The following is a 12,118-nucleotide window of genomic DNA, read 5'->3' on the forward strand; positions in this document are numbered from 1 at the left end:
TGTGTCTGTCAGGTGCAGCTCTTCCTGACTCTATCCCTAGTAGCACACGACTGCATGCTCTGCCCTGCTCTGCCAGGAAGGCCCAAGTCCCTCTCACCTCCAGTCGGATGATCTTATTTGTGATGCCAATCTTCTCGGCCTTGAAATCCAGCTTCACTTCAAAGTCTGTGTGGGGACCAACGATGCTCCTGCCTTGTGACACAGAAAACTCATCTCCAAGGTCGTCCAGCCCACTGAGATGCCATGCCATGGGCAGTGGGCTGTCGTTTCTCAGGACCAGGGTCTGGGTGTCAGTCCTGCAGAGACAGGAAGACACTCAGTGTCAGTGCTCGCTGGTCACACCAGCCTGGCCACTGAATGTGGCTTGAAGCAGCTCCATCTGAGCCTCTGGAACCAGAGTCAAACCTCTTCTCTTTGTCACGAGCCTTGGAGTGCCCTCAGCCGTGGGATGACTGACCTGTGCAGAAGCAGCTTGTTGAACTGCAGCTCCTGGGGGCTGACCCTCAGCTTCACCTGCACCCCTCTGCAGCACAGTCAGAAGACCACTGGCTCCGGGTTGTCCTTGATCCAGCAGGATCCTTGATCCGAGACTGTCTTCCAGGAGGCCAGCAGAAGTCGGGTACGCCCAAACACTCAGCTTCTGAACCCGTCCCCACAAACAGAAATACAAAGAGCCCTCTGTGAGCAGGAGGAACGGCACTTCTGCGGTGCCTGCCCTACCTTCTCACCTCCTACCTTCTTCTCTTTGGGCTGCAGCCTCATGCTGGGAGGGTCCAAAAGGAATGTCTCTCCTTTGCTGTCACTCTCAAAGGAGAAATGGACCTCTGCCTCCATGGGGGAGTTGTTGAGGATGGTTAACTTTTCGCTGTTGTCGGGGCAGTTCTGTGCCTTGTACCTGCCCAGAGAAGGGGAAAAGGCTGCAGAGGAGACTGTTGCCCTCACCACACACTGAGGAAAGCACCGTGTGCCGGCAGCAGGAGGTGGCACTGGAAGACCATGGTCTAACAAACAGGGGAAGAAAAAGGATCCCTGTTAGGGACACGAGGCACGGTCTGTGTGCTCATCCTTGCCTGGCTTTGATGCCTGCCCCTATACCTGGTGCCTGCACCCCAGAAGCGTGACAATGCACAGGCCATTTCAAGAGTGTTTCACACAATATAAATTCAAAAGTGCCTGGAAAAACAACAATATACCAGGCACAAGGCTTCTTTCCCCTTTTAACTTGGGGTGCCTTCCGTGCAGAGGATAGAGAAAGGCTTTGGAAAAGATGTTTGCAAAAGAGTTTTGCTTATCTCTTTTAGAAAAGTCGTCAGACTACCCTGGGTTAGCTCAAAAGTCTGAGGGAAAGAAATCAAAAGCACCAGTTCCCAAGGGGAATGGGAAAGATAACAAATGACCCTTCCCTGAGGTGTGCAACTGAATTTGGAGTGAAAGGGCTAAAGAGGCAGACAAAAATCCCAGACCATCCATCAGCCTGGCCTTCCAGAGCTCCCATGGAGACAAGAACTTAACTTCAAATATTATTAAAAAAATAAAAAGAAGAGTGACATTAAAAACAGAAATATGCCAACAGCTACAATGACAATATTTTTAGGCAGACTTTTTCCAGCACTGCGGATGCAATGGAATCTCGGGAAAACGTAATTCCTGCTGTAGGTTCCCCTCTGACTCACACACATATTGGCAGGTCAAATCACAAAACCTCACTACTATTAGAGATTAATGAAAGGTTTACAAAACCATCTAGAGAATACTTGCTCATTTAATCTACCTGTAGAGCTCAAAGCACTTGAAAAAGCACCATAAACTTCATTTCCTAAGGGGTGGAGCTGAGATGTGGAGGGGGACACCGGTTGCCCCCAAGTCACCTTCGGGCTGGCAGCAGCAGCTCTGGTGGCTCTGGACACCAGGGCACCCACCAGGTTGGCAAAGCAGCTCCTCCAAGGCTCATTTGCCTGTTATCTGCTCATGCTCACACATCTGTGCTCCCTCAAGCCCATGTGTCTGCCAGGTCTCTGCCCGGGACTGCCCTGCATTGTGCCACTGGGACAGTGGGTCTGCAAGTGTGTCCAGGAGAGCACAAGGCCCTGGAGATCCCCTCCCAACATCTCGGTACAGGCAGCACACAGGGATGCTCACTTGGGAGCAGGGAGCACATACCACTCTCTTGACTTGCCACAAAGCAGCGGTCCAAAGTGGAACTGCTTTGTGCTCATGACATATTCCTTGGAGATGATGTCCTCCTTCTCCTTGCTCTTCCTCCAGCGAGGAAACACCAGCCTGGGCAGAGAAATAATGAGGAATGAGGAGCTCTGAGATGCTGCAAGTAGGAAATCTAGTCAGAAAGCCATCACCCCTCCTGGTGGCTGAGGTACCAGTTCAGCCTCCCAGCTCCCAGCAGAGGAAGAGATGCTGGGTGACTCAGGCAGCACCATCTGCCCCAGCCAGGAGGTCACAAGGGGCAGCCCTGGCTCTGAGGTCAGGGGGTGCAGTGTGGGATGCTCCTGTGACCCAGCCTTACCGTGGGTTCTGGCTGATGCTGGGGTACAGGGCAGTGGCACTGCAGGGCAACTGGTACAGGCGCTTTGACCCCAGGATCTCAAAGTTCATCATCTGGTCAAACTGCCCTGGCACTGTGGTGCTGAAGCGGATCTTCAGTTCCACCTCGCCGTGGGCAGGAACGATCCAGCGGAACCTTCTCAGCCTGGCAGTTAAAAGGGAAGCTTCAGACATTGCTAAGGGGCAAACGAGACAAGGAGGAGGGCTGTGCACTCGCCATCCCATGGAGGCACTGGCAGAGGGTCGCTGCAGAGCTGAGGACGACGGACCTCGTTTGGCAAGATGAGCGTGAAGCACAGGGATCACCTCCTCCCCTGCAGCTCACCTGGCAGGTCTCTCGAGGGTTGAGTCCCTCTTTAGTCGGCTTTTCATTGGTTCAGGTGAACTTCGGGGTGTTTTTGGGGAGTGATGCCGGAGACTTTTCAGGCTCTGGGGGGAGTCTGGCTTTTCCTTCCTAGACTTGTGTCTGCTTGTGGCTTTCCCCTCCTTCAAGTGGTCCTGTGCCTCTGCCTCTGGGGCCTTGGCATAAGGGGAGAGAGAAAAGGGAGAGAGAGGTGAGACCTGCCCCTCCTGGAAAGCAGAATGGGAGGTTTGTTAGTCAACAGGAGAGAGAATAAATAATTACTATCTGCCCATGAACTTGGTCTTCCTTATTGGCCTTTGTCTTGCCTCAGACACCCCTCCTTACCCAGTACCCTCTCCCCACCGAGGACCCTTGGGTTGATGGGTTTAAGCGATTTTTTTCCTGTTGTCTTACAGAACTGCTCTGTGTCTCCAGCAGAGCCGTCTCTTTTCTCTCATCCCTGGTGGAAAGGATGCCTGCAGACATGGGGCCCCATCACATCTTCACTGCCCCTCCACGGTGACCCTTTTCCATCCAACCTGTTCCCTGCCCTGGCACCCTCACTGAAGGCACAAAAGGAGTACCCACCACATCATCTTCTGCAGCAGCACCCTCAGGTTCAACAAGGATGAAGTGTCTGAGGTCTTCTGTTGCTGTGGGGACTCTGTCCTCCTCTGGGTAGGGAACCATGGAGAAAAGAGAGCCAGGGGGAATGGGAGGTCCCAGTCCCAGATAGTGCAGGATCTAAAACAGAAGAGAAAAGCCTGTTTATACTCCTGTCACCTTCATCCTCACACTCCTTCCCTAAAGGCCCCGAGCTTTTGGCAGTGGAGTTTTTGATTTACACGGAGTACAAGCACTTTTTTTATGTCCCATGGGTGAGCAGGCTCCAGAGCAGAGGCAGGACCTACAGTGGGACCAAGAGAGAAACCTCTCCCAAGCGACTCAGCTGAAGAGAACAATGCCTGGGAGCTGCTCTGCCCTGGGACCATTTTTAATGATTTCCAGACTGAGAAACTCTCTAAACAGATGGAATGCTTGGACACAGAGCACTCCCACTTTCCACACATCTGAGGGAGGCTGAGAACCTCCCCATCCACAGAGATACTGCGGAGCTATTGTGGAACATCATCAGTGCCTCGACAAGGCTCTGTGTTGTTATCACCTGGGGGACACACTGTTCCAGGGCCCCAGACCACGGCAAGTTCAGCATCTGAGCCCTGCAGGCTTTTACCTGCTTTGCTGGTGGCAGCTTCTTGCTCTTCAGGATCTTCTCAAACACCTTTTCACGACGCGTGACGTGGAAGTCCAAGCAGGGCACTCCGGCACCCCGGCTTCCGACTGAGCCTTCTGCAACTTCCCCTTCCTGCTGAAGACTCTTGTGGCTGCCATGTTTTTTCAGAGGATTTTTCTCGGGCTTCTCCAGAGACTTACTGCTCTTCTTCTTGTCTTTGTGTTTAGGGGAAGACTGGGACTTGTCTTGCACTTGGTTCATGATACCCTGAACCCTGTCCCAGGATGACAGAATATCTCTGATCCTGTTCTGTGAAGACTCATAGATGTTAAACCTCAGGTCCAAGATCCTGTCCCGCTTACTCGGGACCTCTGGGATTTTGGTTTCCTGCTGCTGTTGTTTTGCTGCTGCTTTTCTGCTCTTTGTCTGGACCTCTGGTTTTTTGGTTTCCCGCTGCTGCTCTCTCACGGGTACCTTAAACTTCTCCGAGCGGCCATTCTTCTTCTTCTGCAGCTTATCTTGCTTCTCTGAGGCTCATGACGACGCCTTTTTGCTTTCCTTATGCTCTCGAGCCAGCTGCTCCAGCTCCCTTCTGCAAGCCAAAGAGAAAACACCCCCGAGAGTCACCACCAGAAACCTGGGCTCGCTGTAATCCCAGCTGGTTCTGCCCTTCACTCCTCGACCCTGAGGCCAGGCAGAACTGTTAGACCATCTCCGTGGACCTTCCTCAACCCAGACAGCTTGGGAATATCCCAAGTGAGGAAGGCTTAGAGGCGACCTCCTGGGCCAGCCAAACCTAAGCTTTGCCATCAGAAGGTATCAACTGTGCAGCTTCTCCCCTGCGGTTCACCCGGACACCTCCAGCACGCTGCCAAAGGCTGATCCACCATCTCTCTGCAGGGATGACTGAAGTCCCCCCTCTCTTGGTTTCCCAGTTTAAACCTGCCCATGAATTGCTAACACCTACTTATCCCTCCTCCAATGCTTACTTGGCTCCTTCTTCCCCCTTCTGCCTGGGCAGAGCCTGCTCATTAATGAGAATAATCATAGCAATCAGAAAGCAAAGGCTGCAGGAACTCCCCTCCTGCAAATCAGGCTCTGAATCACCAGGTTTCCTGCTGGAACACAGCTGTGACCAGGGCACACTTGTGCTGTCTGTCCTGGGAACTGATTTGAAGCAGCCCTGGCCATCTCCTCTCAGTGCAACAAACATCAGCCTAGGCTGAGAGAAGTGCTGAAACACAGGCTCGCTTTAAGCAGCTTCCCCTCCCAGCTCCACCCTCTTCCTGTGCGTCCTCCTGAGCTGGGCTGCCTTGCTGGGCCAGAGCTTCTCCCGGGTTCACCTGCTGCTGCAGCTGAAGGGCAGCCTAAGCTTTTATGGATGGTGCTCCACCCTAAGGAAAGCCCTGGCACATCAGCATTGCAAGGACTTCATCTAGAGCAGGACTGGGGTGAAAGCAAGCCAGCTCAGCTGTGTCCCACACTAGCCCACACCACAATCCTGTGGGTTTGGTGAAGGAGGGGGATGATGAAGAAGATGAGAATCAACATCACACACTTTGAGACACTTCCGTGGGCAGTGGCAAGGCAAGGCCAGAGCCCAGCTCCCCACAGGCCATGTCTAAGCCAGAGGGCTCATGGCTAAAATGGAGAGAAGACATTCTCATCTCAACAGAGGAAGGTCCTTCCTCTCTTGGGAACCGGGGACCTGGACCTGGCCATCCTTGTGCTGCTTCTGGCCTTTGCTCTTGAACCCCTCTGAGCTCAACCAAGGTCCTTGGAGCAGAGAAACCCTCCAGGGACACTACCCTGAGGAGTAACCCAGGGGAGGCTTCCTTACCTCTCCTTCCGCTCACGCTTGATTTGCTCTATTTTGTAATCAAGCAGAGCTTTCTGCTTCTCAGAGAGGGCTTCGTACTCGTCCACATCCACATCCCAGAGACGTTTTTCTTTTCTCCGGGCAGCTTCTTCCTCCTCCCGTGCTTCAGCACAGACCACAAGAGAAGCCATTAGTGACTGCAAGCAGAGCTTGGGGCTCTGGGTCAGCTATGAGGATTCACAGCTCTTTCCTGACCCAGCCTCTTACCCTGCCAGGAGACACTGCGGAGCTCACATCCCTGCTCCAAAATTCAGACAGCCCCCCAAACTGTGGCCTGGCTCAGGTGCACCACGGCTGTGGACAGCTGGCTGGGGGCTGGTCACTGAGCCACGCCAGCTTGCACTTGCACCCAAGCTTTAATGATGGAGATTAAGGTGAGTCTTACAGCCTCAGCTCTGCTGTATGTAAAGAAGCTGTGAGCTGAGTGCTGGCTACACTGAGGCAGAAGGATCAATAAAAAGATTTCTTACAAGCTCTGCTGCAAACCCAGATACACACAGCTAAGGGTGAGGGCTTGAGAAAGATTTGAGAGGGATGGAGATATCTCACCTTTCTGCTGTTTTTTAGCTGCCTTCTTCTGTCTTGCAACTATCCGCCTGCCTTTCCAAAACTCAGAATCCTGGAAGATGTTCACAACGTGGATATGAGGGCGATAGCTGACAGCTTTGAGCACACACAGGAGAGAAGATGCCAGGCTGCTCGCAAAGAGGGTCTCCAGGCCATCAAACACCACTCCCTTGTAGCAGTCATCAGCTGCCAGGAGAGACAAACAGGAAGAGCGAGTCAGCCATCGCACACGTTGGGCTCACAGCGGGTCAGTAAATGCAGATGTCTCAGGACACCAGCCACTGTCATTCCAAGTGCATTAGCTAAGACCAGCTTGGATCTTGCACTACACTCTGCCAACTTAGGGCATCTGCAGCTTCCCCCAAGGATCTCTGCATGCGGCACAGGTTCCTCCAGCAGCAGGCATAGACCTCCTCCTCCTCCTCTCTGAGTTGTACCTCACTGCCTGTCTCTCTGTGTGGGGGGAGATGGTAGGCCCATGAAACCCCTGGGCCCCCTGGAAGCAGAAGAGCTGGAGGCATTGAGGGGAGTAAGACCGTTCCCCTGAGAAAGGTGGAGGTGGCTGCCTATTCCCATGGAAGCGGCCCTGAGAGTTGGACAGCACAATGTGGGGGGAAGTCACAGCCCCACAACTGAAGTCTGAGGACTTTGGAGTATTGTGGAGTGTTAGGCCGTTTTTCATGGGAGCAGTGAAGCCAACCAGATAGTTCCCATGGACACAGCCTTGAGCTGTGTGCAGGTGCACATTCCTTAGTATTTTTGTAGAAAGATGTTTATGTTATGTGTGTGAAAGTAGAAGTAGAAAAACCTAATAAAAGGCTGCCTGCTGCTCTGAGCAGGCAGACATCCCTTTGTCTCACCATCCTCGTGTGTGTTGTGTGTCTTCTTCCCCCCTTGGACCGGGACCCCTTCGACAGATACCCAGCGACAGTTGGTGCCCCATGTGAGGACCAGACGAACAGAAAAAAGACTGTCGACTATTGCCTGGGTCGTAGGGGTATCACGGCCGGAGGCAGGTGAGCTGCAGGGCCAGGTGCAGCGGGGTCTCGGTGCTCAGGAGCTGTATAGCAGCGGGGTGCGCTGCAGGACCCGGGTCCGATTTTCCCTACACCTGCACACGAGTGTTTCTGCTGCACTTGGAAGGCACGAGTTGCCGGGGAGGCCTGAGTGCATTTGGCACTTGTCAGGCGCAGGTGAGCTCCTGAGAATTTTTCTAAGTCACCATGGGGCAGACCATGTGTGCAAACGACAGGCGTGTGTTTATCGCTTGGAAAGCTTTGTTACGGCGTTTTGGTGTTAGACCGACGAAGCTAAGTTATGTCGCTTGTTACTTTTGTGTTTTCGGACTGGGAGAAAGGCTGCTTTGCCTGGGAGGACATTAGAGTGCTAAAGAAGAGGGGCCGGGCGGAGCCGAAGGGAGCCGAAGCGGGAGCGGAGGTTGCGGAGCGGGGTCGGGGGCAGCCAAGCGGCCCCGCCAAAATGGACGCACTGCTAGCGACTCGGCAGCACTTGTCCAAGATGATCAAGGACAGCTACGGCATGGATGTGCTGCTGATGGCCCGGGAGACGATTTTATGACCACAGTGGCTGGATTTCATCTTAAGGAGCTTCCTAGGTCTCCTCCGGACGGTACCGCGCCTGTGTACCCGGCCCCGGGTGCCTGCGCAGCTGTGTCTGGTCCGCCCGCTGCGGGTGCCTGCGGGGTGGTGCCGTGTCCGGCTTCGGCGCTGCCGAGTCCATCTGTGCCCGCGCGGGCAGCGGCAGCCGTGCTGCGGCCCCAGCGGCCGCGGCCCTGGGTGCCAGCAGACTGGTAACAGCTGCGGTTCCAGGCGCCGGCTCTGAGCGGTACAACCACGCATGCGCCGGCGGCGGCCGTTCGGCCGCGGGCCCCGGCGCAGCGGCCCGGGGGGGTCTGTTTTCCCTCGCGCTGCCGGCAGCCGTGGTCCCCAGCGGTGTTACGGAGGGGTAGCGGGCTGGCAGTTTTCTTAACCTCTTCATCTCACAGGCTGCCCTGGTGAGGGGGATTCTGCTGCAGTAGGAAACCTTATCAGCCCAATTCTGCACTCCCACAGCAGGGAATGGTGCTGCTAAAGCACCCTTGAGAGGCCCAGGGCTGTAAACACAACCACAAGAAATGTGAGGTGTCCCAGAGCAAGTGGCATTGACAATTAACACCCTCCTCTTCAATGACCTCGCATGCTTGCTGAAATGCAGCCTCTAAACCACAGGGAACAAACTCCCAGAAAGGGTCCAGAGCGAATGCTGGTCTGTACAACCAAACAACAGCCTTCAAGCCTGCACAGCAGCAAGGTGGCTGTGCTACAGGCTCCGGATGCAGAGCCTGGGCACCCGGCCAACCCAGCGCAGAGGCAGAAGTTGGGGCTTCAGCACCCCTGTGTCTGTCAGGTGCAGCTCTTCCTGACTCTATCCCTAAGAGCACACGGCTGCTTGCTCTGCCCTGCTCTGCCAGGAAGGCCCAAGTCCCTCTCACCTCCAGTCGGATGATCTTATTTGTGATGCCAATCTTCTCGGCCTTGAAATCCAGTTTCACTTCAAAGTCTGTGCGGGGGCCAACGATGCCCCTGCCTTGTGATGCACAGAAGTCATCTCCAAGGTCGTCCAGCCCACTGAGATGCCATGCCATGGGCAGTGGGCTGTCGTTTCTCAGGACCAGGGTCTGGGTGTCAGTCCTGCAGAGACAGGAAGACACTCAGTGTCAGTGCTCGGTGGTCACACCAGCCTGGCCACTGAATGTGGCTTGAAGCAGCTCCATCTGAGCCTCTGGAACCAGAGTCAAACCTCTTCTCTTTGTCACAAGCCTTGGAGTGCCCTCAGCCGTGGGATGACTGACCTGTGCAGAAGCAGCTTGTTGAACTGCAGCTCCTGGGGACTGACCCCCAGCTTCACATGCACCCCTTCGCAGCACATTCAGAAGACCACTGGCTCCGGGTTGTCCTTGATCCAGCAGACGAGACTGTCTTCCAGGAGGCCAGCAGAAGTCGGGTACGCCCAAACACTCAGCTTCTGAACCCGTCCCCACAAACAGAAATACAAAGAGCCCTCTGTGAGCAGGAGGAACGGCACTTCTGCGGTGCCTGCCCTACCTTCTCACCTCCTACCTTCTTCTCTTTGGGCTGCAGCCTCATGCTGGGAGGGTCCAAAAGGAATGTCTCTCCTTTGCTGTCACTCTCAAAGGAGAAATGGACCTCTGCCTCCATGGGGGAGTTGTTGAGGATGGTTAACTTTTCGCTGTTGTCGGGGCAGTTCTGTGCCTTGTACCTGCCCAGAGAAGGGGAAAAGGCTTTAGAGGAGACTGTTGCCCTCACCACACACTGAGGAAAGCACCGTGTGCCGGCAGCAGGAGGTGGCACTGGAAGACCATGGTCTAACAAGCAGGGGAAGAAAAAGGATCCCTGTTAGGGACACGAGGCACGGTCTGTGTGCTCATCCTTGCCTGGCTTTGATGCCTGCCCCTATACCTGGTGCCTGCACCCCAGAAGCGTGACAATGCACAGGCCATTTCAAGAGTGTTTCACACAATATAAATTCAAAAGTGCCTGGAAAAACAACAATATACCAGGCACAAGGCTTCTTTCCCCTTTTAACTTGGGGTGCCTTCTGTGCAGAGGATAGAGAAAGGCTTTGGAAAAGATGTTTGCAAAAGAGTTTTGCTTATCTCTTTTAGAAAAGTCGTCAGACTACCCTGGGTTAGCTCAAAAGTCTGAGGGAAAGAAATCAAAAGCACCAGTTCCCAAGGGGAATGGGAAAGATAACAAATGACCCTTCCCTGAGGTGTGCAACTGAATTTGGAGTGAAAGGGCTAAAGAGGCAGACAAAAATCCCAGACCATCCATCAGCCTGGCCTTCCAGAGCTCCCATGGAGACAAGAACTTAACTTCAAATATTATTAAAAAAATAAAAAGAAGAGTGACATTAAAAACAGAAATATGCCAACAGCTACAATGACAATATTTTTAGGCAGACTTTTTCCAGCACTGCGGATGCAATGGAATCTCGGGAAAACGTAATTCCTGCTGTAGGTTCCCCTCTGACTCACACACATATTGGCAGGTCAAATCACAAAACCTCACTACTATTAGAGATTAATGAAAGGTTTACAAAACCATCTAGAGAATACTTGCTCGTTTAGTCTACCTGTAGAGCTCAAAGCACTTGAAAAAGCACCATAAACTTCATTTCCTAAGGGGTGGAGCTGAGATGTGGAGGGGGACACCGGTTGCCCCCAAGTCACCTTCGGGCTGGCAGCAGCAGCTCTGGTGGCTCTGGACACCAGGGCACCCACCAGGTTGGCAAAGCAGCTCCTCCAAGGCTCATTTGCCTGTTATCTGCTCATGCTCACACATCTGTGCTCCCTCAAGCCCATGTGTCTGCCAGGTCTCTGCCCGGGACTGCCCTGCATTGTGCCACTGGGACAGTGGGTCTGCAAGTGTGTCCAGGAGAGCACAAGGCCCTGGAGATCCCCTCCCAACATCTCGGTACAGGCAGCACACAGGGATGCCCACTTGGGAGCAGGGAGCACATACCACTCTCTTGACTTGCCACAAAGCAGCGGTCCAAAGTGGAACTGCTTTGTGCTCATGACATATTCCTTGGAGATGATGTCCTCCTTCTCCTTGCTCTTCCTCCAGTGAGGAAACACCAGCCTGGGCAGAGAAATAATGAGGAATGAGGAGCTCTGAGATGCTGCAAGTAGGAAATCTAGTCAGAAAGCCATCACCCTTCTCGGTGGCTGAGGTACCAGTTCAGCCTCCCAGCTCCCAGCAGAGGAAGAGATGCTGGGTGACTCAGGCAGCACCATCTGCCCCAGCCAGGAGGTCACAAGGGGCAGCCCTGGCTCTGAGGTCAGGGGGTGCAGTGTGGGATGCTCCTGTGGCCCAGCCTTACCATGGGTTCTGGCTGATGCTGGGGTACAGGGCAGTGGCACTGCAGGGTAACTGGTACAGGCGCTTTGACCCCAGGATCTCAAAGTTCATCAGCTGGTCAAACTGCCCTGGCACTGTGGGGCTGAAGCGGATCTTCAGTTCCACCTCGCCGTGGGCAGGAACGATCCAGCGGAACCTTCTCAGCCTGGCAGTTAAAAGGGAAGCTTCAGACATTGCTAAGGGGCAAACGAGACAAGGAGGAGGGCTGTGCACTCGCCATCCCATGGAGGCACTGGCAGAGGGTCACTGCGGAGCTGAGGACGATGGACCTCGTTTGGCAAGATGAGCGTGAAGCACAGGGATCACCTCCTCCCCTGCAGCTCACCTGGCAGGTCTCTCGAGGGTTGAGTCCCTCTTTAGTCGGCTTTTCATTGGTTCAGGTGAACTTCGGGGTGTTTTTGGGGAGTGATGCCGGAGACTTTTCAGGCTCTGGGGGGAGTCTGGCTTTTCCTTCCTAGACTTGTGTCTGCTTGTGGCTTTCCCCTCCTTCAAGTGGTCCTGTGCCTCTGCCTCTGGGGCCTTGGCATAAGGGGAGAGAGAAAAGGGAGAGAGAGGTGAGACCTGCCCCTCCTGGAAAGCAGAATGGGAGGTTT

General features: G+C 54.1%; 2 protein-coding genes across 2 annotated transcripts in view; both read right to left on the minus strand.

Annotated features, from left to right (window-relative positions):
• LOC113940511 (hydrocephalus-inducing protein-like) overlaps positions 1-7,525 on the minus strand; it is an 8,676-nt gene extending 1,151 nt beyond the window's left edge. The window contains exons 1-12 of the mRNA XM_027631662.1: positions 7,504-7,525; positions 6,565-6,768; positions 5,977-6,118; positions 5,695-5,777; positions 4,137-4,663; positions 3,491-3,646; positions 2,885-3,078; positions 2,522-2,704; positions 2,161-2,280; positions 736-895; positions 426-640; positions 98-296 (exon numbers count right to left, since the gene is read on the minus strand). Coding sequence (XP_027487463.1) covers positions 98-296; positions 426-640; positions 736-895; positions 2,161-2,280; positions 2,522-2,704; positions 2,885-3,078; positions 3,491-3,646; positions 4,137-4,663; positions 5,695-5,777; positions 5,977-6,118; positions 6,565-6,768; positions 7,504-7,525 — 2,205 coding nt within the window. The remainder of the gene's footprint in view (positions 1-97; positions 297-425; positions 641-735; positions 896-2,160; positions 2,281-2,521; positions 2,705-2,884; positions 3,079-3,490; positions 3,647-4,136; positions 4,664-5,694; positions 5,778-5,976; positions 6,119-6,564; positions 6,769-7,503) is intronic.
• LOC113940512 (hydrocephalus-inducing protein-like) overlaps positions 1-12,069 on the minus strand; it is a 14,653-nt gene extending 2,584 nt beyond the window's left edge. Inside the window, exons 1-6 of the mRNA XM_027631663.1 lie at positions 11,851-12,069; positions 11,488-11,670; positions 11,127-11,246; positions 9,702-9,861; positions 9,434-9,606; positions 9,074-9,272 (exon numbers count right to left, since the gene is read on the minus strand). Of these exons, the coding sequence (XP_027487464.1) occupies positions 9,511-9,606; positions 9,702-9,861; positions 11,127-11,246; positions 11,488-11,670; positions 11,851-11,897 (606 nt within the window). The 5' untranslated portion in view covers positions 11,898-12,069 and the 3' untranslated portion in view covers positions 9,074-9,272; positions 9,434-9,510. The remainder of the gene's footprint in view (positions 1-9,073; positions 9,273-9,433; positions 9,607-9,701; positions 9,862-11,126; positions 11,247-11,487; positions 11,671-11,850) is intronic.
• Positions 12,070-12,118: the final 49 nt, after the last annotated feature.

The sequence above is a fragment of the Corapipo altera genome, unplaced genomic scaffold (assembly GCF_003945725.1).
Source record: "Corapipo altera isolate COAL_440 unplaced genomic scaffold, ASM394572v1 344, whole genome shotgun sequence".
NCBI classification, from domain to species: Eukaryota; Metazoa; Chordata; class Aves; order Passeriformes; family Pipridae; genus Corapipo; species Corapipo altera.